The sequence below is a fragment of the Pogoniulus pusillus genome, chromosome 11, assembly GCF_015220805.1.
Source record: "Pogoniulus pusillus isolate bPogPus1 chromosome 11, bPogPus1.pri, whole genome shotgun sequence".
In the NCBI taxonomy this organism is placed as follows: Eukaryota; Metazoa; Chordata; class Aves; order Piciformes; family Lybiidae; genus Pogoniulus; species Pogoniulus pusillus.
Genome location: NC_087274.1, coordinates 10,544,193 through 10,570,895, shown reverse-complemented (window position 1 = coordinate 10,570,895; position 26,703 = coordinate 10,544,193). Strand labels below are relative to the sequence as shown.

General features: G+C 56.3%; 3 protein-coding genes across 7 annotated transcripts; all 3 read right to left on the bottom strand.

Moving 5' to 3' along the window:
• Positions 1 to 621: 621 nt before the first annotated feature.
• On the bottom strand, positions 622 to 12,947 carry TRIM47 (tripartite motif containing 47). 4 transcript variants are annotated; one of them, XM_064151002.1, is made up of 8 exons: positions 12,773 to 12,947; positions 10,970 to 11,328; positions 8,491 to 8,586; positions 7,760 to 7,990; positions 7,016 to 7,214; positions 6,250 to 6,324; positions 3,953 to 4,574; positions 622 to 3,230 (listed from the first exon to the last, which is right to left on the bottom strand). In XM_064151002.1, exons 2-8 carry the CDS (start codon positions 11,312 to 11,314, stop codon positions 3,200 to 3,202), a joined length of 1,599 nt encoding a protein of 532 aa, XP_064007072.1. In that variant the 5' UTR covers positions 11,315 to 11,328; positions 12,773 to 12,947; the 3' UTR covers positions 622 to 3,199. The 4 variants fall into 4 exon arrangements, with proteins under 4 accessions (XP_064007072.1, XP_064007069.1, XP_064007070.1 ...); XM_064150999.1 differs by lacking the exon at positions 12,773 to 12,947 and having other exon boundaries at positions 10,970 to 11,925; XM_064151000.1 differs by lacking the exon at positions 12,773 to 12,947 and having other exon boundaries at positions 3,957 to 4,574; positions 10,970 to 11,924.
• Positions 12,948 to 13,034: 87 nt separating this feature from the next.
• Positions 13,035 to 17,989, bottom strand: TRIM65 (tripartite motif containing 65). 2 transcript variants are annotated; one of them, XM_064151004.1, is made up of 6 exons: positions 17,480 to 17,989; positions 16,922 to 17,017; positions 16,618 to 16,851; positions 15,969 to 16,140; positions 15,568 to 15,648; positions 13,035 to 14,164 (listed from the first exon to the last, which is right to left on the bottom strand). In XM_064151004.1, the coding sequence occupies exons 1-6, from the start codon at positions 17,924 to 17,926 to the stop codon at positions 13,632 to 13,634; spliced, it is 1,563 nt and encodes a 520-aa protein (XP_064007074.1). In that variant the 5' UTR covers positions 17,927 to 17,989; the 3' UTR covers positions 13,035 to 13,631. The 2 variants fall into 2 exon arrangements, with proteins under 2 accessions (XP_064007074.1, XP_064007075.1); XM_064151005.1 differs by lacking the exon at positions 16,922 to 17,017.
• A 2,420-nt stretch (positions 17,990 to 20,409) lies between these two features.
• On the bottom strand, positions 20,410 to 26,218 carry MRPL38 (mitochondrial ribosomal protein L38). The gene is made up of 9 exons (XM_064150998.1): positions 26,112 to 26,218; positions 25,748 to 25,927; positions 24,200 to 24,328; positions 23,915 to 24,123; positions 23,181 to 23,253; positions 22,596 to 22,641; positions 22,105 to 22,263; positions 21,602 to 21,738; positions 20,410 to 21,030 (listed from the first exon to the last, which is right to left on the bottom strand). The coding sequence occupies exons 1-9, from the start codon at positions 26,185 to 26,187 to the stop codon at positions 20,894 to 20,896; spliced, it is 1,146 nt and encodes a 381-aa protein (XP_064007068.1). The 5' UTR covers positions 26,188 to 26,218; the 3' UTR covers positions 20,410 to 20,893.
• Positions 26,219 to 26,703: the final 485 nt, after the last annotated feature.

The following is a 26,703-nucleotide window of genomic DNA, read 5'->3' as shown; positions in this document are numbered from 1 at the left end:
AATATTGTTACTGGATTTTAGGGATCTTCTATTCCTTTTTGCAGCTGAGCAATTAAAAAAAAAAAGAGTCACAGAATCAGTCAGGGTTGGAAGGGACCACAAGAAGCAGCTAGTTGCAACCCCCCTGCCATGGGTGGGGACATACCTTAGATCAGGCTGGCCAGAGCCTCATCCAGCTTGGCCTTAAAAACCTCCAGGGATGGGACCTCAACCAACTCCCTGGGCAACCCAGTCCAGGCTCTCACCACTCTCATGCTGAAAAACTTCCTCCTCACATCCAGTCTGAATCTCCCACCTCCAGCTTTGCTCCATTCCCCCTAGTCCTGTCACGCCTGATAGCCTAAAAAGTCCCTCCCCAGCTTATTTGTAGGCCCCCTTCAGATACTGAAAGGCCACAATAAGGTCACCTGGGAGCCTCCTCCTCTCCAGACTGCCCAGCCCCAACTCTTTCAGTCTGTCCTCATAGGACAGGAAAGTGTATTTGGCACAGCTCCCCTGGACAGGCTTGGAAAATAAAACTCAGTGTTGTTTCATGCCAGATGTACAGGACACAGAAAAATAAACAGGAGCTAACAGGACAGCTCTAACAGTTTGGTATTTAAAGGAAAGGCAACCCACAGCCATGCCTGGATAGCATTTAATGGCAAACCATAGCCTCTAACATCATTATACCATTCTGTTACAGGATTGGTGGCGGTGGTGGGTGGGTTTTTTTAATCCCTACACACCATAAAATACTCTACAGTAACTACATTTTGCAACTCCTAACTAAAAAGAGGAACACTCTGTGACAGCAGAACTCGCTCAAGGGAACACAAGGGAGGCTGTTTACATCGCCGAGCGCTACCTGTCCAGCCAAGCAACTCACACCCCGCATTTAGCCCTGCGCTTGCAGCAAAGTCAGCAATCCAGAGCTGGCGTAGTGCACATTGCCTCATTGTTCCAGTTGACACCCCGAATTGCTGGCAACACACAGCAAGCTCTGGTCCAACACCCCCAGGGGATATTGCAGCCGGTTGGAGTTTGCTTGATGCTCTAAATGATGAAGATTTAGAGCACTTCCAACCAGGAGCAAGCAGCAGGAAGAGGAGGGTTGGATAGCAATTCCCAGCTGCATTGCATCTACAGGAGCCCTCAAATCCCGTGGTAAAGCTGCATGCCAGCAGCCCAGCTCCTGGGGCAGAGGGGAATTAAGCAAAAGCAGAGGCACAGCCAGAAGCAAAGCTCTCAGTTGTGCCCCCTTGGGCTGCTCCCATGTGGTTACAGGATGGAAAAGGAAAGACGTGGGATCCCTCTGAACCACCCCAAACCCCGAGGGAGTTCAGAGACTTGATCCTGTGCATTGGGCAACGTGGAGAAGGGAGGGATGGAGCAATCAATCCGCCTACAGTGGAATGAAATGGGGCAGAGGCCCAGAGCCGCTGTATTTACCCTGGCAGAACTCCTGGCTGTGAGTGGGGGGAGCTGCGCCTGAACAAATGAGCTTTAGCGCCGAGATAGAAGCCTGCATGTGAGACCTCTTCCTGCTGACATGCAGCAGGGATCAAGGTTAGCTTCCTCATCCTCTCGGGACGTGACCATGCAGGGGCTGTTGTACATCTCTGCTTTTCTGATCTGCTCAGGCCTTTCTGTTAGCAGCATCAGCAAAACAGCAGCGCTGCCTGCACTCTGTCACCGCTGACATCGCCTGCAAGGGCTGAGCTCTGCAGGAGGGCGACTGGCAAGAGCCAAACAAAGCAGTTTTGAGGTAGGAGCTCAGGACACAGGGAGTGAATTCCCATCTGGACAGAAGTCCAGGCAGCATTCCCGCTAGCTGGGAAAGGCCAAGCTTTCATCCCAAGATTTCAAGCCCTACCTCTCCTTTTCCCACTGCCTGCAGTATTTTAGGAGTTGCAGCAAGCGGAGGAGGCGGAGAAGAGATTTGCAGACACATGCCAGCGGTCCACCTCCCACACCGACTCATCAGCCCTACCTCAGGGAGGGGGCGGTTGCATTTTGACCCTTCAGCCCCTCCAGCAAGAGCCCACAGCAGAGGCAGCACTAACAGAGGAGTTAGAGGACCTCTTTGAGCCTCAGTGTTTGCGTAAACGTGGCTTTAACTTTAAACCTCTCAGCCTTGTGACTGCCTTGTAGGTTCACGTTCACTTTTTCCCTTACCCCCCCTTGAATGTACCACTCTGATTTCCAGCTTATCCTTTAGGGAATATATATATATATATAATCTTTAGCCAAACAGACCATTTTCCACCCCTCTTTAACCATTGATACGTCACCACTGACTCACTGACACCAGGAAAAGAGCCTGACCCAATCTATTTTCTCTCTAGGTATATATATATTATACAGCACTGATTCTGTAAAGCAAGCTTTGGGAGGTAGGTAGCAAAGCAGTCCCAGAAAAAATGAACTTGTGGGAAGGCACACTGTGCTGAGAGACAGAGGCTGCTCTGTGCGTCCTTACAGGCATGATGCCTGTGCATTGCTCCTGGAATTGCTCCCCTGGGACATGTGAACTGGCATTTTTGGCTCTCAGCCTCAAAGTTTCCACCTTTCTGGGAAGGGACACTTGAGAATACCTTTCAGAATCTTAGAATCAAACATTTGGGTTGGAAGAGGCCTTGAAGTCCATCCAGTCCAACTGTTAACCCACCACCAAATCACGTCCCTCAGCACCACACCTATTTCTTGTCAGAGTCTAAAGGGTCATTGACTGCCTGGCTAATGCTGCATGTTTTATTGATGCACACCTCACTGCCCCTAAAACAGACCACTTGCCCCTGGCACATGCTCACATCATCTTTTTATCACTTAAAAATACCGTCTCTAAGCTAAGTGGTACATCTACAGCTCAAGTGTGCCCAGGGTATTTCAAGAGTTGGGAGTTAAACAGCACCAAAATTCCCCTAAAAGAGTAGAGTCATCAAAACGCAGCAGGGGAAATTTGGCTGGAAGGCTTCGGGAAGCAGTTCCCCAGGAATGTGTTTACTAAAAGCACATCCTCCAGAGTCTTTTGTGCTGCTCGCTTTGCCATCTCAGGGCAGGAATGGTGCTGCTGCTATTTGACAGGGGGGTTCTCCCCTTTCCCAGAACAATCCCATGGCTGTGGCACTCCAACACAGAGAGGATGATGACTTTTCCCAAACAGCCTGGCCACATATACCCACCGGCAGCAGCATGAGGAGGGGCAAAGATCCTTGTTTCATACTTGCAGCGCTAATGCGTGGTCAGCCCTGCAAGGAGAGGTACTGTGTCACTGCAGCATCACCTCTGTGCCCAGCTGGGCTCCTCTGCACCCCACCCACCCCAGAGCACCCTCATCTCCCCCACACAGGCACACCAGTGATGGGTGCACTAGGGAAAGTGACTACATGTGCTTTGAGGGGGGTTGCCTGGTCAGTGGTGGGCTTGCTGCTTCAAAGGCACTTCATGAGGATGTGTGCAGGAGGTGTTGATGAGGCAGCACTTAAAAAAGCAGCAGTGGCACGGAGACTGAGATAAGGCACAAAGCAGAGGTTCTGTGCAAGTCACCAGGGCAGTGTGAGCAGATATGAAGGCAAGGGAGTGGGTAGCCCGGCGGCTGGCCAAGGCACAGCTTCCCATCTACATGGCACCACTCTTGAGCAATGCACTTTACCAAGAAAGGCTGTAGCACAGTCCCTGATGTCCAGAAAGGGAAACTGAGGGGCAGGCAGCAGCACAGAGACTCGCCCAAGCTCTTTCAGCAGCCCAGCAGCAGAGCTGGCACTTGGATCCAGCTGCCTCCTGGCTCCCAGCCCACAGCTCTGCCTGCCAGACAGCTTCATCCACCCTTGGGTCACCAGCAGCACAGAGCAAGGAGGGAGAGCTGCCACAGAGGACTACAACGCTACCGAACAGAGGCTGGGATGGTGGCAACAGGTTGCAGGAGAGACTCCTCCGAGCCTGCCTGTGCTCCTGCTCTCAAGGTGGTTACCTACGCTTTAGCACCGAGACACAGTCCTTCTTCAGCGGCCCGATCTGCAGGTGGGCATCGACGCTCTCCAGGAAGAAGGCAGGCTTCAGCTTGCACAAGAAGAGAAGGGCAAACTGGTGGTTGATCTTGTTCTGGAAGGCGTCACACTGGCCCTTGGCAAGAGGGGAGACCTTGAGCTGCTGCAGGCAGGTCATCTTGGAGTCCTTGACTCCGTAGAAGGTTAGGGCCTTCTCGGAATACTCCAGGAAGACCCCGATTGTATGGAAAAAGGGCTGCTGGATGACAGACTTGCAGCCCCCGAACCAGGCCACGTAGTTCTCTCCATTCCACTGCAGGCAGCAGGACTTATCATTCCGCCCCAGGCGCCCGCGGTTGTAGGGCTCACAGGGGTCAAAGTCCTCGGCGATGACACCGATGCTGACCCAACCATCAATGAGCTCCACCTCCCAGTAGTAGTTGCCTCGGTTCATGAGGTTCACCCCCAGCACCTGCTCACAGTTGATGAACCTGGTCGGGCTCTCCGGGTAGGGGATGGGGCACAGCACCCGCTTGGCCCCTTTGGTGCCAAACAGCTGGATGAACTTGTCAGCTGTGTCACTGTCCAGGTCAATGATGAAGGCAACTGTGTGGGGCAAGAGACAGACGTGAGGATGAGGAGGGAAACAGGAGGAGACTGTGGAATTATTTAGGTTGGAAAAGACCTTTAAGATCATCAACCCAGCACTGACAAGTCCACCACTAAACCATGTCCATCAGCAGCACACCTACACAGCTTTTCAATCCCTCCAGGGATGGTGACTGCACCACTGCCCTGGGCAGCCTGTTCCAGGAGTTAACAACCCTTTTGGGGAAGACGTTTTTCTTAATGGCCAACATAACCCTCCCTTGGTGCAACTTGAGGCTGTTTCCTCTTGCTCTATTGCTTGCTACTTGGGAGAAGAGATGCCAGCCTCCCCGCTCTGATCTTCTGCTCTAGCTCCCAGCAATTAGAACAACTCTCTGACTTCCACCATCACTCTGTCCTCTCAGCTATCCCACAGCCAGTTTCAGCTGATGAGGATATGGGGCTGGAATAGCTGTTACCCCCAAAAGCAGGATGGATACAAATAATCAGGCACAGGAGAGAGCAGAGGAGCTACTTGATAAGCTTAATCATGATACCAGACATCAGAGAATCCACCTACAGAGTGCTAAGAGAACCATCCCACATAAAAGTGGGTTTCAGGCAACCACAGACCAACACAGCAGGGAAGGACCCTAAGAAGACAGGAGAGCAGCCAAGCACATCACATGGAGCCAAACTAGAAGTGGGTAGATTGAGACTGGATGTTAGGAAGAAGTTATTCACCATGAGGGTGCTGAGACACTGGAACAGGTTGCCCAGGGAGGTGGTGGAAGCCTCATCCCTGGAGGGTTTTAAGGCCAGGCTGGATGTGGCTCTGAGCACCCTGATCTAGTGTGAGGTGTCCCTGCCCATGGCAGGGGGTTTGGAACTGGATGATCCTTGTGGTCCCTTCCAGCCCTAACAATTCTATGATTCAGTTCTATGATCATGGTTACAAACCAACTGCTCCTGTGGTCTGCTCTTGTTGCCCTGCAGATCCCACAGGAGCAGAGGCACCTCCAGCACACAGGGCCACAGGAGAAGCACCATTTGACAGATAGGATGGCCAGCAGGAACAGCCCTGGAAATGTACTGCTGCTGATTGCATTACAGCTTTGGCTCCTGTGGGGTGCACCAGTGCTGCTGAGGCCAATCTTGTCCTCTGTGGACATTTCAGTGGGTGAGCTCACATCCCCTGTAAGGCTGTGGGGGCATATATGGGGTTTTGGACCCCAAACCCAGCCCTGTATCCTCCAGCCTCAGCCCTTTCTGCCCCACTGATTCTGGTCAGCCACTGAATTATCCCTCTGCTTGCTGCTGCTGCCCTTCATCATGTCACTGCTCTGCAGCAAACAAGGCAGATGCTCAAAGTGGAATCTGATTTAATGGAGGATCGAAGTCATCAAGAGCTGGAAGGCAGCAGAAACTACACGGCACGCCTGCAGCCCTCCTGGCAGCTGCTCTGGCAGAACCACAGAGAAGGGAAAAAACTATCACCTAAACAGACTGTGACTGTTGTCAGGAAAGCAAGGAGGCTTCCTCGCTAGCTGAGCAGTATTTCCTCTGGTGGCGGCAGTGCTCCTGCCAGCCACGGGCTCCTGGGCTGGGGACCAGCACCAGACAGGCATGTGGGAAAGAAGAAGGGAGAAATGGACCTTAGCAACAACTGCCAAAGCAAGAGCCCCTGGCTTACATTTCAGGAAGTAATCACGGCTCTCCAGGTAGGCAGGGTTGTTTGACTTGTCTGCAGATGGGGACTTGGACAGCGCTGCAGAGACAGGGGCAGAAGGGTTTGTCATCATCAAAGAAACCACAACCACGGGTGTTACTGGAGCATCACCCCCCACCGCCTGACACCCCAGTGGTACCCAGCTGCTGCAGCTCCTGAGCCCCAGCCAGCTTCCCCAGCACCCCCTGCACATCCCTGCCTGCTCAGACATGGGAGAGGACAAATGCTACCTTTGCCACCCCAAGGAGATGGGCAGAGGGGAAGACAAGAAACTGGCTACAATTCCCACAAGCATCCAAACAATGAAAGAGGGGAGAGAGCTCAGTGAAAAGGAGCATGTGGGAGGAAGCTGCCACAGTGGCTTCCTAACCCTGGCAGGTCTGAGAGACCACAGCCTGCCCTATGAAGAGGACCGTCTGTCCTCAGAAGAAAGAGTTCCCTTTCATGAGAAGCCACATTGGCCACTTGCTCCCTCCCACAGGGCCCTGCCTAACTCCCAGGCTGTTTGTTGCCTCTCCAGGCTCTGGTCTCTGTGGAAAAACCTCATAAAAGCTCACGGCCGAGGCGCAAGCTCAGACAGGGATTGTGCAACACACAGCACGACTGTGCCACGGCAGCCGGGAGAGGGGCCAGTGCTTGCCAGAGCCCTCCAGCCAGCTCCCACCCGTGTGGGGAAGGTACCAGGCTACCAGGGTGACCTCCAGGCAGAGGGGCTGGGTGCCTCACAAACCTTTCTGTGTCTCTGGGGGGAAACTCAGCTCATCAACTCCTTTCCCCTGCAGGAGGTCCCACTGGCTCTTGCATGCAGCAGACAGCACATCCTTCACCACACCCACGGCTTTGGTGCATTTGGAGAAGTTCAGCTCGTTCTGGAAGCTCAGAGCTGGGCAGAGGTTTTCTTCCATAGCTACTTTTAAGGCCTGAAATTCCTGAGCCACAGAGATGAAGTTTGAGGAGGCTTCAAACAAGCCAAAGCTGTCTCTTGTTCCGCAGCCCCACCCTGCCCTGGAGGATTTGGGAACTGGCAGCTCGCAGGACTTGGCCCAAGGACAGACTCTCAGAAGGGAGGAGAACACTTTCCCAGCCACGTGTTCCTGGCACCTTCTCTTCACTCCCATTCAAACCTGGACCCAGACCGTGCCCACTTCCCATTCAGCAGCACCTCCTCCCAAAAAGATCTCCCCTTGCTAGGCAGTCAGGGGGGAGGGATGACAGGCAGGGGCAGTGGGGCACCCCAACCTCTTGCTCTCTGCCCCTTACACATCAGTACCCGGCCTGGGCAGCACATCAGCTTCTCCTGAGTCACAGCCAGGAGAGGCTTGGCTGCACGTTCCCCTCAGGAGTGGGGAGTAGGGGGGACTGTGCCAGCAGGAGTGAGACTGCATCCCAGGGCTCCTGGCACCCAGCTCCCCATAAAGCAAGACAGAACTTCCAAAGACAACACTATCAGCTCCTTCTCCTCACCCCATCCCACCTGGAGGAAGTAGATGGTGTCGGTGCTGGGGACGTTCTCCAGGTTTTGCTTGCCCTGGGCCAGCCTGGCTCGTCTCTCCTCCTTCCAGTGGAGATTGGCCTCGGCCTCGCCCAGCATGGAGCGCTCCCCATCCTCAATGAAACCTGCCACCTCCTTCTGGAGCGTCGCCAGGGCCTCGTAGGCTTCTGCAAACAGCTTCTCAACCTTTTCCTTCTCTTTTGAGGCAGTGTTCTAAGTGCAGGGAGACAGTGGTCAGGATTACTTCCTGCAGGTGAGGGCCCTTGTTCCCTGCTCAGCACCCAGCCCTCAGCTCTGTAGGGTCCCCCTGACACCCTGTAGCCCCTTTCCCTCAGGAGCTCAGAGCACTTGGCAACCCAGATGCCAAGGTACCAGGCTGAACATGGCCACTTACTGCTCCCCCACATCTGGTGTCCTCCAGCAGTGAAGTGACAAAGGGAACTAAAACCCCATGAAACCAGGGAGAGAAGCTGCAAGAGCCAGCAGATGACCTGGCATGGACCAGTCCTCCTCTCAGGTTGCAACCAGAGAGGCCATGAGGAGTAGCAGAGATGAGAAACAAGAACCCGCAGGGGTCTTTGCCAGGGTCACCAGGGTTTTAGACCATGCTTGCTCCCCTGTGAGCAGCAAGTCTACACCCCATGAGCCCCGTTTTCCTCTGTTCCCCAGCCCAGCAAAGCCACACTGAAGTAGTAAAGCCATCACAGAGTCACCTTAATGAGCTCCACCATCTTCTTGGCCTGTGCAGTGGTGACTGCCAGCTCCTCCAGCTCATTGTTCACATCGCTGAGGAATTTGGCTTGCTGGGCCTGCAGACATGAGGGACAGATGCTGAACTCTGTGCACCTCCTCATCCCAGCGGCAGGGAGGTGTGGTGGGGATCTTGCTTCTCCCTAAGTTCAACCCACAGCCCCTTCTCTGACCACAAGCTTGCTATCAGGCTTCTCATGACGGGTGCAAGGGGCGCAAAGGGTGAGGTTTTCGGTGTTCCCCTCCCGCAGCATCCAGCCTGGAAAACTAAAGCAGCAGCCAGGCTGCAAAGGGTCATGCTCAGCTCCATGCTCCCCACCCTAATCCCAGTGGAAACCAAACAAAACACGACTCTGAAAGCAAAACCACCATGCAGGGACTGCAGCAAGCACAGCCGTGTGCTCTTAATGGGTATCCTAAACCTGGGGGACATCTGCCTGAGACTGGTGCAGGACCTGAAAGCAGACCCAGAGCACTCAGAAACACAGTGCCAAGTCCTCTGCCAAGCAAAGCAGCTTGGGAGCAAAGCAAAGCAGCTCTGGAGCACAGGTTGCTGCATGGCTGCAGAGGAAGCACCGTCCCAAGGCAGCTTCCTGATGTGCTATTGTTAGCGTCAGCCCTTACCCATCATGAGCAAGGGTCCCTAGGGAGCCAGGAGGGCTTTGCCCTTACCAACTGGGGCAGCTTCTTACCCACCAATGTTCAGACACCCCAGCCCCTTGTGGCACTTGTGCCTGTTTAAGGGCAGACAGGCCCTTCCCTCACCCATCCTTCCACACCATGGCGTGAGGGTGGTGGCAGAGTGGCCACAGAGGCTGTGCAGGTGACATTAAGCAGTGCCTGCTGAGGCCTGGCAGCTCCTCAGGGCTGAGATCACACTCTCTGCTATTTTAAGGCCCCTGATGACTAATAACACCAGCAATGGGGTTTTCCTGCAGCCCTGAGAGTTTGGGAAGCAGTGGGAGCTGGCTTGGGGAGGCCACTGTGCTCCCTGCCAGCATGTCTGCAGCCATCAGGCTCTCCCCCTGGAAAAATCACCCCTGCCAAGGTCTCCACATGCCTCATGCTAAGGGGGAGGATGCCACCATTCCACGATCCCCTCTGCTTGCAGTCCTGCAGAGGCCCCACGAACTCGAGGCTGAAGTGTCCAGGAAGGCAGCGCTACTGTGCCAGGCTCGGAGCTGCAGCTCCCCAGGAGGCTGGCGGGTGAGAACCTGGGAGGTGACTCAGCCACAAGCGGGAACGGGATGACGTGAAAAGCCCCAGTGCCAAAAGGCTGGGACACAAAGGGCTGCCGGAGCGGGAGCAGGGCTGGGCAGGCTGCCAGCCCGCCGAGAAAAACCTCCTTGACCAAGCCTTGGGAACCAGACGGAGGCTACGGGCGCCCCACGACCACGTGGGCAGCCACCGAGGGTGTCCCACGCACCCTTGTTCCCAGCCCTGCACCCACACAGACTGCCACTTCGGCCCCACCGTGGAGCCAAACCCCACGGGCTGGATAGCAGCAGACCTGCCCTAATGCCTGCCCCTGGCTACCCCACCCCGCAGGGTGCCCAGATAGCCCAGCACCCTATTTTTCTGGGACAGGGTGGGGTCCCCTTGTGCTAGTTTGAGACTGGCTGGAATATTTTGGTGAGAAGAATTAGATGATAGGATGTGAAAACAATGATGATGTCGACTTCACTCAAAGGCTTGCTGAGATGTACGAAACCAAGAACATAAACAGACTCGCTGTGTGTCTCTGGCTGCCTGTACTTTTCCCCCTGGCCTGCTTTCTGTGTAACTCATCCTTCTGCTTCCTAACCCCCCCGGGCCGATGCTCCAAACTCACCTCGCATAGAAGGCAAAGTCTGGGATAAGGTAGAGGGGTGGAAGGGTGGTTGGGAGCCCCTCCTGGTGACTCTGGTTTCTGGGAGGGCTGTTGTGTTTCTGTATTACTTTTTAACTTGCCTATTTCTGTCTGTAGCTGTATATAGATTGCAAATGTCTGCTTGTATATGGTGCCAAGCTGTAAATATAAAGCTTCTTTTCCTTCCAGCTGGCTGAGTCGAGTCTGGGTGATTTCATAAGAGTGGGGGGGCGGGTAACACCCAAACTGTCACACCCCTACAGGAACAGGGCTGTGGTACCCACCCCACACAGGGCATCCCACCAGTGCCACACCTGCACACCATCCCACGTGGGGATTAGATCCCCTACAGGGATGAGGGTGCAGCACAGACCCCTTTCAGGGGTGCTGCATTTCACCCCGACCACAATGCCCCACTGGCACTGCACTCCATATGGACACTCCTATGCCCAGATGAGGTCCTGCATAGGGAGTACAGGTGCAGCACCCTTTCCACCCAGGCTGTCCCATCCCTCCTCGCTTAGCACAGCCCTCGCCGGGTCCATCCCTGCATGAGGACCTCCACACACGCCCCCGACGTCCCCCTCACCTACCTCCTTGTGCTCCCGTTCTTTCTCGAGGGACACCACGTCGTGGGCGCTATGCTCCTGGGCGCGGCAGCGGGCACAGACGCAGGTTTGCTCGGTGCGGCAGAAGCCGTCGAGGGGCTGGAGGTGGTGGGGGCAAAGCCCCTCCTCCAGCCGCCGCAGCGGGGCTACCAGGCGGTGGGCGCGGAAGGCTGGGGCCCGGTGGTGGGGCTCCAGGTGGGCACCGCAAAAAGAGGCCAAACAGACCAGGCACGATCGCACCGCAGCCACCCGCGACTCCGCCGGGCATACGTCGCACAGCACCGCCGCTCCTTCCTCCCCCGCCGCATCCTCCTCGGCTCCCGGTGCCATGGGGGACCCGACGGCTAGGGACAGGGGAGATGGGGGAGTCGTAGGGGATGCGGAGGCTGCAGGGGCTGAACCGGCGGCGGCAGCGGCCGCCAGCAGCGGCAGCACCTCGCAGAGGGCGCGGTTCTTGCGGAGCCTCAAGGCTGCGGGGACGGGCTCCTGGCACAGCGGGCAACGGGCAGCCCCGCCCGCTCCGCCGCTGCCGTCGGGGGGGCCCGTCCGCTGGCGGAGTGCCCCCAGGCAGCCCTGGCAGAAGTTGTGCCCGCAGGGTACCGTCACCGGGTCCTTCAGGAGATCGAGGCAGATGGGACAGCCGAAAGGACCGTCGGGCAGCCCCGGAGCCGCCAGCGCCAACCGCAGCGCTGCTGCCGCGGCGGCGGAGGAGGAGGAGGAGGAGGACGGGGCGCTCCCGGGCGCGGTCTCCATCCCTGAGCACCCCGACCAGCCGGCCCCGCTGCCCGCTCCCGTCCCAGCCCCGGAGGGAGGCGGGCGGCTACCGCGCCCCGCCTGCCCGCTCCGCCCCCCCGAGCCCGGGGCTCCGCTCCTTGCAGCTGCCTCCCTTGGTGGCGGTGGGGGGTGCCTTGAATTTCCCACCACAGCCACCCCCGGGACCTGCTCCCCAGCCATACACCGCTCAGGAAGGGAGTCTCATCCCGGCATCAGCAGATCCCAGGTCCCTCTCCCTGGCATCTGCTGCCCCCGGGGAACTGCCACCCTCCTGAGGATCTTCTACCTGCCACACAGCGTCTGCTGCCTCCCAAAGTATCAGCCTCACTGACGTCCGGACCCTACCTGGTGTCCCGCTGACTCCAGTTACCTGTTGAACCCCCCCTCCATTCTCCTGCCCAGGAAAGCCGTTGCCAACCCATTCAAATTTCCCCACAAGCAGCCCCTGCCCCCAGAAATTTGCTGTCCCAGAACCTGTTGCCATCCCACACCTCTCCCAGAAATTGGTCCCCACCCTGGGCCACATCAGGGTCCCAATACCCTCCAGTACAGAGGTGCAGGTGCTCTCCTGCCAGCCCTCACCCCCACTGACCAGTGTCAGCCATTCCCATGGTAAAGAAGGGCTGCAGTGCTCAGTTCCTGGCTCAGTCCCTGCCCTCTCTTCTTCTGGAGCCCAACAGGAACCAGTAGGCTCCTGGGTGGGATCGGGAAGATACCAAAGTGCAATTTTTGGCTTGGATAAGTTTCAAGGTCCATGATCCCACCCAAGGACAGGGCTGGGAGGTGCAGAGTGAAGGAGGAAGCATGGCAAGACAGATCCTGTTCGTCCTTGAAGAATGGGACTGATCCTTCTGAACCTTTTTTCCCCCAGAGGAAACAAGCTGATGTGATTCATTCCCCACGCCTTTGCCTGCACCTTTGAACACGGTGCCCAGTTTGACCCCATTAGTTCTCACCAGCATCCCCACAGGGCGGGGGGGGGGGGGGGGGGGGGGGAAATGCCTGCATGCTCACCCTTGGAAAAGCTTCCATCCACGCTCTGGATTTTCTCCTGTGCCAGATCAGCCCCGGGGCAGTGCTGCAGGAAACCAGGTTTCCTTATCACTAAATAAGGCTCCTTCTAGTTCTGCTGACCAGCCACTATGTGAGCTGGTCCCCAGGAGGACTCAGAAGGGCAAGATGAGGCCCTGCAGGGATGGGTGCTTGAGCAGGGGCACTCAGCTCACCCTCCCACATCCAGTGCTGTGTGGTCCCGCAGCTGTCGGCACTGAGCTAATCACTGGGACAATTGAGCTTTATTAGTGCAAGGAGCTTCATACAAAGAGCAACTGCAGCAGCACCCAAAAAAAATGCTCTCCTACATCTAGGAGAGGCAAGAGGGGACTGAGAGGAATTAGGGGATCAGGACCTGCCTGCATGTGGGGCTATGGGGGAGCACAGGGCTGCACCTCATGGCCAGTGTCCTTCTCCCAGACCCCCCTCACCCAAAATCTTCTCCAGGTTTGGAAGGTTTGGCCAGGACAGGATTAAAGTAAAAACTAATTCTTGCACACTCAGTCCCTGCTCCTTCCCTTGTCCCGTCTGCAGGGTCAGGCACCCACAAATACCCCCATGCACAGTGACCAGGGGCTTCATCCCCACATCATGGACACAGTTCTCACTCATCACCATTCCCCTGCCCTCACTTGTGCCACCAGCAGGGCATCTGCTTGTGCAAACCAGAGGGGGTTAGTTTGCATGCCTGTCCTCATCAGGCCTTGGGAAAATACTTCACCCCATTCCTGCCTGTACATCCACACCAAGACAGTCCCTGGTTGCAGCTTGGCTACAGCACCAGCATGGGGCTCACCAGCCCAGCCAAGAGAGCTCCAGCTCAGTCCCTGCAGCACAGTGTCACCTCTCGTCCCTCACACAGCCAAAAGACAGGATAAAGGGGCTTGGTGAAGATGCTGTGGAAGGAGTAGATGAGATGTGCCCCCTCCCCAAGGCCGTAGAAGGATAGACACCCGTTGTTGTAATCCAGGCTGACCCCCAGGTTCTTATACAGCCGCTCCTGGATCTTCTCTGCCTGGCCCTTGTGCCAGGCCAGGTAGCAATTATCCCACACCTGCAGCCCCCAGGAGCCCCCATCCAGCCCGATGTTGAACTTGTGGCCCTGCTGCCGCTGCCAGGGGAGACCAGGATAGGTCACCCCCAGGACAATAGCATGGCTGGAGATCTTCACCTCCCAGTAGTGGTGGCCATGGCTGTAGCCCTGCGTGCACAGCACCTGCCAGGGCTCAAAACGGGGTCCCTGCTCCTGGCGCCTGCAGACAGCTCCGGGGCTGTGCTTGGCTTTCCGGTTACCTTTTGACAGCTCCAGGTACTTGTTGGCTGTCTCTGGATCGAAGGTCAGGTTGCGATGGTCTGGGAAGAGAAACAGCATAGGTAAGGCTGAAATGCTTCATCAGAACCCTTGCTGTGAGCCCTCCCCCCTCACCAATGGTGATGAGTTTCAGCTGCATAGGGTTGGCTCCCAGAATGGAAGGGAATGAGTTGTAGCACGTCTGGAGGGGGAGGAGGAGCTAGGTAGGGTGTGGTACCTGCCCACCTGCCTGCTAGAAGGGACAGAAACAGCCCAGTAATAGCTGGGGAGGCACCAGGATGTGACCCTTCGCACCACCCTTGCACAACCCTGCTCACAGCCAGCTGGAAGAAGTGGCTCCGTGGGCGTTTTGGAAGAGATGTGCTTGCTATAGGTGCAAAAAAATATGAGGAGGGGGAGAAACCCTGGCATCAGGTGAGCCAGCATGCTCTGCACAGGCTGCAGTAACTCATCCTGTCATAGAACCACAGAACCAGTCAGGGTTGGAAGGGACCACAAGGATCATCTAATTCTAACCCCCTGCCATGGGCAGGGACACCCTACCCTAGAGCAGTCTGGCCAGAGCCTCATCCAGCCTGGCCTTAAACACCTCCAGGGATGGGGCCTCAACCACCTCCCTGGGCAGCCCATTCCAGACTCTCACCACTCTCATGCTGAACAACTTCCTCCTCACATCCAGTCTGAATCTCCCCACCTCCAGCTTTGCTCCATTCTCCCATGTCCTGTCACTCCCTGGTAGCCTAAAAAGTCCCTCCCCAGTTTTTTTGTAGACTGTCTCCCTGGCGAGAGCGACATGACTGACATGCCCTACATGTTATCCAAACCACTTCCCAGATAGGAAAAGGAGCACTGAGGAGATCCTTATGGCACTGGAGGGGAATGGGCCCAGGGGCAGAAGGAAGGAATCACAAAGGAGTGTATCTGGGAGTGTTTGGGACAGAGATCCTCGAACAAAGAGCAATGACTACAAGCAGGGCTCTGTGGATGGCGCTTGGCTCTGGGCTGGTGCTGTGCTGTGTAGGATGGCTGGAGCACCCCAACATCCCTGTGGGTGCTCACTTGCCAGCTGCTGAGGTTGCCTGCCTGCAGGAAAAGGCTGTGCCTAAATATGGGATGTTTGGAACAGGCACAGAACTCAGGCCCAGATGAGACATCCAAGGTGGGTGGAAAGGAGAGGATGGAGATTGGGAAAGAGGATTGGGAGAGTGGGGCAGTGACTGACCCTATTTCCACAAGGAAACACTCCTTGGTGCTGCTAATCACCCTGTGTGTCCCCCAGCCCATTATCACCCTACTCCAAATTTAAGGGATGGGATTGGGAAAGCCAGGGAAGAAGCCCCTGACCCCACAGTCAGGACCACCCTTCTCCCAATGAAGAGCCCAGCTTGTTGGTTCTGGGACCTCAGTGAGATGCTGTCTTCTCCAGACCCTCATTTGCTCACACCTTTCAGAAGCTCATCTCGCAGCTGGAACTTGGGCACAGAGGCCTCCTCCTTCACTGCTGTCCTCTTGAGATGCACCAGATCTGTGGAGGATGGGGACAGGCATTTTGAGTCACGTCACCCAAAAACTTGTTCCTCACTGGCTTCAGTGGGAGGAGGAGGAAGTCCACCATATCCAAGCCTGGGAGCAGGCATATGCCATTGCAGCTCAGCTTTGCCAGCCAGGAGGGGCCACAGGGAAGCTAGCCAGCTCATTCCACCCCATTAACACCCATCTGCTGAACAGTGGATGTGTGTCACCATCCCAGCCCCCTGTGCCTGGCAACCATGTCCCCAGCACGGTGACATGAGAGAGGACAAGTTGGAGCATTCTGGTGTGACCCTGTGTGAGCAGAAGGGATACCTTGGCCAGCAAGGTCAGCGGCTCTGGAGGCCACGGAGCCAGGAAGGTCCACCAGCAGTAGCCTGGAAATGTTGGTGAGGGTCTCATTGATGGGCTCCACAATGCTGTCCACATCAAACCTCACAGGGGGCAGTGCCTCTGAGCTCTCCAGAGGCGGGAGGTGGGGGAACGCCTGTGGACAGACACCCACGCATCAGCCTGGGGACGAGGGGTGGCTCCAGATCACATCCACACGTGCTGTGTCTCCCCAGTGGGTGACAGGAGCACCCCCCAGATGTCTACTGCTGGCTGCAGCTGGTGTGCAGGGTCAGACCCGAGGGGAGCAGGAGGCTGCAGGGAGCAGAGGGGCTCTGGCACAGGCCTTTGTGTTTTGCTAGTGGGGGAAAGACTTTGCTGAGCGGCTAGAGGTGGGAGATGCTGCCCCATGGCCCTGTGGGCAGCACAGCTGCTCTGATCCAGCAGCTGCCTCCTCAGTTTTTCAGGGACCCCCCCTGAAAGCAGCTCTTCCCTGCAGCCTCATCACATCCCTGAGCCGTGCTGAGGAAGTGCTCCCCCTGGCAGAGGAGTCAGCCACGTAGCTGCCCTTACCAAAAAGGTGTGAGACTGGCAGTGCCCGGGTGTGGGGAGGGACGTGGCACTGCGATGGTACCTGGAGGAAGGTCCTCTGGTCAGGACAGGCCAGCAGACGCTGAGCCCTCTCCCTGTGCTGGCCTAGGACATCCAAGCGATCCTTCAGGAGGTTCCAGTTCTCCTCCACGCATCCCAGTGCTGCTGTCTCCTCTTGCTCGATCCTGGCTGATGTCTGCCACTGATGATCCTCCAGAGCTTTCTTCAGGACAGCGAATTTGCTCAGAACCACTGATCTGAGCCTCTCAGAGGCATCCTAGATAAGGAAGAGCCATGAGAGCCAGTGTGCTGCCACCCCCGTGCCCAGCACATGGTCGCAGCATTACCCTGATGCGGTGTGTTCGCTCCTCCAGCTCCTGCATCTCCTGCTCGATCCTCTGTGATTCCTCCTCGGCTTTTTGCAGGATCTCTTTCAAATGGTTCTGTGAAGGGATGTACCAACATCCTGTGGTGCAGCGTGCTGCAGCCTGCCTTGCCCCCAGGAGCTCTCTCAGGGATGCAGGGCAAGGCTTGCAGGGAAGGAGAAGGCTTGGGAAGTCTGTGCCCAGGTCACTGGGCAGCGAAACCCTGCACTGCTTCACGCAGTAGGTCACAGACATAATGGCACCGTTCATCTGGTGCTGATGGGTTTGCCCATTTCTGCTGCTCCTGACAGTCCCTGGTTTCTCAAGAAGCAGGCAAATGATGGTGGCATCTCCCCGGCCACAGCCTGTGCCAGTCTTTTGTTCAGATGAAGCCGGGCACAGCTTGGCACACAGAGGCACAGCACATCCCCACGGCAGGGCACAGGTCAGTGCAAGAGATCTATCATGCTGTGCCCAAGCTCTTACGACTCTCCCTGCTCACTCCCTCATGGTCCCAGCCCTGCCAAGCACCATCCTCACCTGCTTTTCGGAGTGCTCCTCCTCGCAGAGCACCCGCCGGTGCCCCTGGCACTGCTGGACGATGCATACGCAGCAGATGCAGCGCTGCTCGTCCCGGCAGTACAGCTCCAGCGGGCGCCCGTGCTGCGGGCACAGCTCAGCGTGGGCCACCTCGCCCTTCTCTGTGCCCAAGGCTCCTTCCTCGCCAGCCCGTTCCATCTCCACCACGGTGCACAGAGTGATGTTCTTCTCCAGCTCCGGGCGCTGCCCGAAGTCCCTGCGGCACACGGGACACGTGTAGCCCTTCTTGGCCCCGGCGGGCACCTGCTCTTGCTTGCGCCAGTGGTCGCTGATGCAGCACTTGCAGAAGTTGTGCCCGCAGGGCAAGGTGACGGGCTCTCTGAACAGCTCCAGGCAGATGGAGCACTGCAGCTTGTCCTCCAGCTTCCCCGAGACGGGCAGTGCCATCCTGCCTGCGCCGGCAGCTGGGACGGGGGGAAGAGCCCGGCAAAAGAGCCAAGGAAATGGAAACTCAGCGGCGCGGAGGAGGAAGAGCCGGCGGCGGTGACGCCGAGCCCAGAGGCGGGCCCGGGCTGCGAGGCAGGCATGCTCTTAAAGTGACACCCACTAAGTACCCCCCTTGGCCGCAGTGGCTGTGCCACACACTGTGGAGATGACAGGAGAGGGTTGGAGCTGTCCCCGGTGGCACGGTAGGGGCAGCACGGGGAGGCAGACGCAAGAAGCTGCTGAGGTTCAGAGCAAAGTGCATCCCCCTGACCACCCTGGCACGGGCACGCAGGCAAGGGACAATCTGCTTTTGCTCCTTTGTCACCCGTTGAGGGAACTTCCTGGCATCCTCACCTCTGCCAGGGCTGGGTCCCCAAGTAGAGCATGGCAGTCCTCTCTGGCAGAGAGCCCTCAGCTTCTGCCAAGCTGGGAGGCAGCACAGAGGGGCACCCACTGCTACTGAAGCCATGTCACTCCCCTCTGCAGTGACAAGGGCTGTGACATGCCAGCAGTACATGCCAGCCTTGCACCTTTCCATGCCCAGCTACAGCTTCTGTTTGTGCATGCCCCCATGCACACTCACCCCTCCTTTTCCTGCTAAGTGCCTTTGCAACACTCATGCACAGCAGTTCTCCAGAACTTAAGAGGTGTCACATGGGCAACCAGTTCTGGTGTAGGTGGGAGGTGGAGTCTTCTGCCTGGAGGTGAGTGTGGTGCCCATGCACCTTCACTTTCTCTTCATACAATTCAGTTTCAGCAGAAGCTCCCAACCTCCTAGCCCAAGCTTATCTCCTGACCCTCACAGACACATTGTCACTTGGGCACAGTCCCAGACAGATGAACACTGGCCAGATGGCCTCAGTTCTTCAGCCTTCCCACACATGTGACTTTGCTTTCACCCCTGTAGGTGGTGGTGAGGAGGTCAGTGCAGCAGAAGGGACACTCACCAGTGAGCTGCTGGAGGAATCAGAGCAGTTTCTGCAGCACGGGCTGGCTGAGAGCCACCTTCCAGCTCATCCCTACCCTCAGGAGGTGACCTGAGATCTGTCACAAGTCCCATAATAGCTGTAGCCCTCAGAACAATTATTTGGGCTGAATCTGCAAATCCTGACCAGTTGGGTGAGACCTCACCTCAAGTAGTGTTTCCAGCTCTGGGGCCCTTAGCACAAGGACATGGGTCCAGAGGAGGGCCACAGATAAGATCAGAACCCTTCTGCTGTGAGGACAGGCCAAGAGAGTTTGGGTTGTTCAGCTTGGAGAAGGTTCCAGGGGGACCTTACAGCACCATTCCAGTACCTGAAGGGGTCCCACAAGAGTGCTGTAGAGGGGCTGTTTCCAAGGGCTTGTAGCACTAAGACAAGGGGCAATGGTCTTAAACTTGAGCAGGGTAGATTTCGATTGGTTATGAGGCAAAAGCTCACTATGGGGGGTGGTGGAACTGCAACAGGTTGCCCAAGGAGGTGGTGGCCTCATCTATGGAGACAGATCTAGAAGCAGGCAGCTGCACCAAATGTAAAGGGTTAATCCTCCTGGGGGTGCTCTGAACCTGACCCCAGGTCCTCCTGACTCTCCTGGGGGTGGTCTGAGCCTGACCCCAGGTGGTTAGCCCACTCCCACTTCCTGTCTAGACCCCCTCTAAAAACAGAGGAACTTCGTGTTTCTCTTTCTCTTTGCCCTCCCTGCCTGCCTGATAGCACCACCTTTGTTCCTGCTGCTCCTGTTTTGGCCACTCTACCACATGGTGGGACCACCACCCTGCATTCATTGTCATCAATCTGGTTGCATATGTATTTGGTATATTGTTTTCCCTTCCCTGTACCTTTTTTTGTAACTTCCCTTCCCTTAGGTACCTTTTACTTATTGTTTTTAACTTCATATTGAAGCAAGACTATTCTTTGGGTGTTTTACCTCTTTTCACTCTCTACCTCTAATTCCTTTCTCTCCAAAGTGGGGAGAGGGGAAGGTCTCTTATTATTATAGTGTTCTGTTAGGCTTTTTGGGGACTCTGAGAAGCTAAGTCAGACCAATACATTAATAACCAGCGAAAGCATACTGGCATTGGGGGTTTACACAGGTGAATGGGGAATGCACTAAGAGCTTTGCAGAGCACATGAGACAGCACAGCCTCCCACAGCTGGGGTACAGGACTGGGAGTGGCAGTGCCAGGCTACCATCACACCTCTGCCCCCATCCATACCAGGCACACTCTGCCTGGGGAGGAAAGGGGCAAAGATTGAGGTCCATGTGCTTGGACAGCTGTTGGGAGAAGCCAGCTCCATACACACTGACCACGTGCAGGTTTACCACCTGCACAGTCACAGTCTTGCCAGCCTACAACACACAAGAGGGAAAACCAACCACAGCCAAGCCAGTTCCTTCCCTGCATCCTGCTGAGCTCCCCATCTCTGCTCCAAATGGTCAGATGCCAATAAAGACAGCTCCTGTCAGCATTCCTCAGTGTTTAATCCAAGTCATCTTTTCAAAAGGACTGCACAAACCAAAGCAAACAGAGTCCTGAACCACAGCACTGGGAGGAGGAAATCTAGGCTGGCCTGGCTCTGCTTCTTCCAGAAACAGGCAAACGGAGAACCGAGATCCTTGCAAAGCAGCAAGGCAGAGCAGCTCGGGGGACACTACCCTGCTGCCCCAACCCATCAGCTCTGCAAGATTTTAGCCCAGATATGGTTTTACTTTAATTTGTGAATGTCCTCTTAAGTAGCCTTTTGACCACCCAGCTGCCAGCACTGCAAACCTGTTGCCCTCAGCTACACAACTTCCCAGTACTGCTAACACAGGGAACTGGGAGCCGAGGGGCTGAGAGTTTCTGTTTCTCTCCAGAGGCACAGGTAGCTCCCAGCCACAGAACGTGAAGGCAGGGAAGGCAGTATCCCAGTGTACTCCAGAGCACCTCTAGAGGAGGCCAGACCCCTAGTAAATGCCATAGGTGGGCTCCTGGGTGTCTCGGTATCTGTCCAGGTACCTCAGGGGCTGGTGGCGTGGGAACTTCACCTGTGGAGGGTGGTAAACAGGCGGCCGCACGAACTCGAACACAGGCTCCCTCATGTCTGCAAGGGGATGGTGCAGAAGGTTACCAGCACAGCTTACATCTCCCCCTCACCAGCAAGGGCCCCCCCTGCACATAGGTCCAAGGCTGGCCAAGCACACCCTGGTGAAGGCTCTCTTGGTGTTAAAGTGCTCACACAAAATGGCCCTTTGCAGCACCTCCTCAGGCTGCTGCTAGTTTGGAGAATGGCTCAACAAGTACCCAGCCTGAGCTGTAACGGGTTCCAGACAACACAAGAAGAGTGGCTGGAAGCTGCCCAGCAGGAAAGGAGCTGGGGGTCATGGGGCTCATGCTCCTGGCTGAACATGAGCCAGTGTGTGCCCAACTGGCCAAGAAGGCCAACAACATCCTGGCTTGTGCCAGCAATGGTGTGGCCAGCAGGACCAGGGCAGGGATCACCCCCCGCTACTGGCACTGGTGAGGCCACACCTCAAATACTGGATTCAGTTTTGGGACCCTTGCTACAAATCAAGAGCCTACAGCTTGCTCCCTGAGCCTCTGCATTACCCAGAGGGGCACGTCCCAGCCCACAAACAGGCCCTTCCAGCATTCCTACACACTGCATTTCTTACTGAGCAGCTGATGGAAGACCCAGGTAACAGAGCTGTCCCACTGGCACTGGAAGAAGGCCAACCCTGCTGGGGTCATTGCATCCTCATGCTTTCTGTAGAAGTCAAATGTGCTGAAGGTTCTCATCTTCAGGCTGTGGCTGGAAACAAGACATGAGCACAAGAGAAGTGAGCCTTTTCTACTGTAGCACCCTAGTAGGCAACTACTTCCCCACATCATCCCAGAGTCTATAAAAGCCATGTGGGAAAGGAAACCATGAAAAGAAATGCTCCCAGCTTCTCCACCTGTGCTCCAGGCAGGGCAAAGAATTTCCTTACCAAACTGTGTTAAACCAACAGGACTCTGTAGGGCTGGGATTGTGGCTTGAGGCAACACACAAATTCAGAGCAGCCCCAAGCAACCCTGCAGACTAAAAGAACCTCTCTCCTGCTGCAGTAACAAGCATGTGGTCATAACGAGCAGTAACAGCCAAGCCAAGTGGCACAAAATGGAAAGGCTGAATTACCAGGGCATGGGTCGAGCATCTTCACTGAAATCTATGGCATGGTCTTGCTTGAAGAGGAGGAAGACAAAGCGATGGTAGCCAGTTCCCATGGCAGGGAAGGGGGGAAAGTAATGGCAGATCTCCTTCCCCAGCTTGATGTCATTGCCTGGGATGTTTGTTCTGAACACAAAGAAGTTTAGCTCACTACAAATCCCTCCGCTTCCCAGCAGTCCCCCCAGGGCTGCAAATCACTCTGTGCTGTTTTGCCAGGATTTACAGCCTGTTTGACAAGCGAGAAGGTTACTTTTGCTGGAGAAAAAGCCCACAGCCAGTGACGTGAGTGCCAAACAGCTGCAACCCTGCCTCTTTAGCAGGAGTAACGGCAGGAGCACCACAGAAGGCCACAGAATAGCCTTTGTATATACTTAGTCCCAATCTCTGCTGGAGCAGTTTTTACCTGCTCCACCTGGGCTTTCTCTGAGCTAAGCAGCATGCAGCTCTGATGTACTCACACCAGCCAGTGGAGGTACTCTGAGTCTGTGTCTCTTAAATGTCCATCTGCAAAGATACACAACAAAAAAGGTGACTTAGGGACAGCCTGGTCTTGGCATCAAACCCAAGGTGAAAGTATCCAGACCTGCTTTGAATGGAGGAGGCAGCTCAACACCTCCCAGCACTCTCCTTCTTAAGTAGCAAAGTAACTCAAAGGAGTGAGTTTAAAATGAGGAACAAAGAGCTCTACAGATGTAATTCCAAGATTAAAAGAACTTCTTGGTCAGCTGCTTCACTTCACTGTGCCTTGGTTTTTCAGACTGAAGAGAGTCAGCTAACCTACTCTCAGGTAGACTGCCAAAGGAGAGCAATTTTGGAGTAAACCAAAGGTGGCAGTCAGGGAACTGTGACACAGGTCCCCTTGTGCCACTGTTCCATATCACAATTGCTAGATATCTAGGGAGGCTACAATCTTTCCTGCATAGGTAATATGCCTCTATGTAGTAGATGCCACATTGTTGCTGGCTGTACATCTAAAAGAAAGAGCAGAGCAGAGTGAAACAGCTCAGTTTAAAGGTGTTTTTCCACAAGGGTTTGCAACTCACCCAGATTTGTGAGCAACAAAGTCCAGAGAGAGTCTTTATCTGCCTCATACGACACTGCAGGGGCCCTGGCAGCCTAAAAGGGCAATGCACATCACTGAAACAACAAGTTCCATTAAGCCGAGACCTTGACTTCCAAGGCCATGAGCGTGAATTTGTCTTGGGCACAGCCAAGATGCAACACAGACTGGGCACAGCTATGTCACTTAAGTAACCCAGCTCCACCTGGACACCCCCCAAGGCATTAATAAACACCAGCCTGCCAACAGACAACGATCCTGCTGCTAAGCTCTGCCCTTGCTATGTCATAGAAGCATAGAATCAACCAGGTTGGAAGAGACCTCCAAGCTCATCCAGTCCAACCTATCCCCCAGTCCTATCCAGTCAACTAGACCATGGCACTAAGTGCCCCAGCCAGCCTTCTCTTGAACACCTCCAGGGACAGTGCCTCCACCACCTCCCTGGGCAGCCCATTCCAATGCCAATCACTCTCTCTGTGAAGAACTTCCTCCTAACATCCAGCCTATACTTTCCCCAGCACAACTTGAGACTGTGTCCCCTTCTTCTGTTGCCGCTTGCCTGGGAGACGAGGCCACCCCCATCTGGCTCATCACAGAGAAAACACCCTTGTAAAAAACAATCCCCCCCAAAATGAACAACACTCATTTAGAAGCATCTGGCAGAAACAGCAGAGGCCTCCCATGGGATCAAGGCAGTTCCCAGCTCCCCTCACGTACCTCTGATGGAGTCACCATGTTCCCATAGTAGACTGGCACGAGGTACTCATCCTCTTGGCTGTACTCCACCCTCAAGGCAACCCTGGGGGTGAAGATGGCTCCTTTGAAGAGGTCACGGAAGAGGCCGCAGTGCTCCGCCAGGCGCTGCTTGTGGAAGGGGCCGCTGGTCCGCTCCCACTCCGCTCTGACCTCATCCAGGGGGACCAGCGCTGCAAGGAGACACACACACACTGCAGGGGGCAGCCGGGGGCAGGAGGGGCAGCAGGCAGGCGGTGGGGCACACACCAGTCCGGAGCCGCGCCGCTCTTTCCATCTCAGCATTCTGGCGGTTCTCCTTCAGGATCCTCTTTCTCTCCTTCACCTCCTTGGACCGCGGCTGCTTGGCGCGCGGCAGGCTGATGTCGGTCTGGGGCTCTTCGCAGAGGGGCGGAAAGAACCACGGACATGAGAAATGTGAACACCCACACCACCAAACACAAATCCCCTGCCGAGTGCTACAGAGTGTGAAAGAGATGCACACTTCAAGGCACCAGAGCCTCAATTCTACTGCCTCTGCCTTCCCTCTGGGTCTCCACACTCCTCTTGCCCCAATTCTTCCCACTCCCAGGCCCATGGTTTTGCCACTTGGTGAGCAGCAGTCTGGTCCCTGCACCTGCTCAGCAGAGTGGCCAAACTGTATTGTTTGCTGCAAGTCTAAAGCTCTGGGTCCTGCTCTGCTTTCCCTAACACCACTAGAACAACTTATCCCAAGGAATACCCTATTTACTCCATTTCATGTCTTCCAGCAGGTCCTGGCCAGCTTCCTTCCTTCAAACACTCTGCCACCCACTTCCCTGAGAGGCATTTCCTAGAATCACAGGCTGATGTTCGTTGGAAGGGACCTTTGAAAGCCTTCTAGACTAATTCTCCTGCAGTGCAGAGGGACCTGGACAGGCTGGATGGGTGGGCAGAAGCCAATGGGATGAGATTTAACAAGGCCAAGTGCAGGGTTCTGCACTTTGGCCACAGCAACCCCAAGCAGTGCTACAGGCTGGGGACAGAGTGGCGCAGAGCAGCCAGGAGGAAAGGGACCTGGGGGTACTGGTAGATAGTAGGCTGAAGATGAGCCAGCAGTGTGCCCAGGTGGCCAAGAGAGCCAATGGCATCCTGGCCTGCATCAGGAACAGTGTGGCCAGCAGGACAAGGGAGGTTATTCTGCCCCTGTACTCAGCACTGCTCAGGCCACACCTTGAGTGCTGTGATCAGTTCTGGGCCCCTCAGTTCAGGAGAGATGCTGAGATGCTGGAACGTGTCCAGAGAAGGGCAACAAAGCTGGTGAGGGGCATGGAGCACAAACCCTATGAGGAGAGGCTGAGAGAACTGGGGTTGTTTAGCCTAGAGAAGAGGAGGCTCAGGGCAGACCTCATTGCTGGCTACAAGTACCTGAAGGGAGGCTGTAGCCAGGTGGGGTTGGTCTCTTCTGCCAGGCACCCAGCAACAGAACAAGGGGACACAGTCTCAAGTTGTGCTGGGGGAGGTCTAGGCTGGATGTTAGGAGGAAGTTAGGAGGAAGTTCTTCACAGTCTGCAGGGTCATCTACAGCTACAGCAGATTGATCTGAGCCCCAAACAACCTGACCTGGAATGGTTCCCCACCAATTTCCCACCTTTCTGGGCAACCCGGGTCAGACCCTCCCCATCCTCAGTATAAACTCCTTTAAACGTCCAACCTCACGCCAAAGCACCTCACCAGCTCCTTACAGGGCAGGTCTGGGGGCAAATCCGCAGCCCCAGCAACAGTGTCCCTGCCCAGCAGCTGCAGAGCCCTGCGCGGCACCGCTCCCTGCAGGCGTACCTGGCTGGGGGCAGGTGTAGTGCCGGTAGGATTTCCACCAGTGCGGCTGCCTGCTCTCCTTCTCCGCCAGCCTGAAATACCGCCTGAAGCAGCGGTACTTTTCCAACGTCTCCAACTTGCTGACATCGATGTCCTCGTTGGGCATCGGCCCCAGCGGGGCTGCCCGCCTGCAGAGCGCCGCTACAAGGGGAGTTCCCGTTTAAGGCGGAGAGAGCAAGAGACGAGGCCGAGCCCGGGGCGAGCGCAGCGCGGGAACGCGGCCGACGGCACCGCCGCCCCCCCGAGCCAGCCCCGCCAGTACGCTTTAGAAACACCCTCCCACTGCCCACTCGCAGGGAGCCGGAGCCTCCCGGGCCTGTCTCACCGGCGGTGCCGAAGGCCCGCGTCCCCCGCAGCACCGCGCTCAGCAAGGGCGCCGCCATGGTGCGCGCCGCCTGCATGGAAGGTCCCCGTTACCGTGGCGACAGAGGGCGCGCTTTGACACCACCGCGCCAGCACTGGGCTGGCTAACGCACCGCCTGTCTAACGCACCGCCTGTCTAACGCACCGCCTGTCCAGCGCACCGCCTGTCTAACGCACCGCCTGTCTAACGCACCGCCTGTCCAGCGCACCGCCTGTCTAACGCACCGCCTGTCCAGCGCACCGCCTGTCCAGCGCACCGCCTGTCCAGCGCACCGCCTGTCTAACGCACCGCCTGTCCAGCGCACCGCCTGTCCAACGCACCGCCTGTCCAGCGCACCGCCTGTCTAACGCACCGCCTGTCCAGCGCACCGCCTGTCCACCGCACCGCCTGTCCAACGCACCGCCTGTCCAGCGCACCGCCTGTCCAACGCACCGCCTGTCCAGCGCACCGCCTGTCCAGCGCACCGCCTGTCCAACGCACCGCCTGTCCAACGCACCGCCTGTCCAGCGCACCGCCTGTCCAACGCACCGCCTGTCCAGCGCACCGCCTGTCC

Bases quoted from the DNA above. Each gene is read 5' to 3' on its own strand.
- TRIM47 (XM_064150999.1), bottom strand. From the start codon at position 11,737: ATGGAGACCGCGCCCGGGAGCGCCCCGTCCTCCTCCTCCTCCTCCTCC. The intron at 7,215-7,759 runs GTGGGATGGGGT...TCTGTGGCTCAG, and splicing joins ACACCATCTACTTCCTCCAG to GAATTTCAGGCCTTAAAAGT. The intron at 6,325-7,015 runs GTTTGTGAGGCA...CTGTCTCTGCAG, and splicing joins CCCCCCAGAGACACAGAAAG to CGCTGTCCAAGTCCCCATCT.
- TRIM65 (XM_064151004.1), bottom strand. From the start codon at position 17,926: ATGGCACTGCCCGTCTCGGGGAAGCTGGAGGACAAGCTGCAGTGCTCC. The intron at 17,018-17,479 runs GTGAGGATGGTG...ATCCCTTCACAG, and splicing joins AGGAGCACTCCGAAAAGCAG to AACCATTTGAAAGAGATCCT. The intron at 15,649-15,968 runs GTATCCCTTCTG...CATCCTCCACAG, and splicing joins CGCTGACCTTGCTGGCCAAG to ATCTGGTGCATCTCAAGAGG.
- MRPL38 (XM_064150998.1), bottom strand. From the start codon at position 26,187: ATGCAGGCGGCGCGCACCATGGCGGCGCCCTTGCTGAGCGCGGTGCTG. The intron at 22,264-22,595 runs GTGAGTACATCA...CTTTGTGTTCAG, and splicing joins GAGTACCTCCACTGGCTGGT to AACAAACATCCCAGGCAATG. The intron at 21,739-22,104 runs GTAATTCAGCCT...TCTTGTTTCCAG, and splicing joins GATGCTCGACCCATGCCCTG to CCACAGCCTGAAGATGAGAA.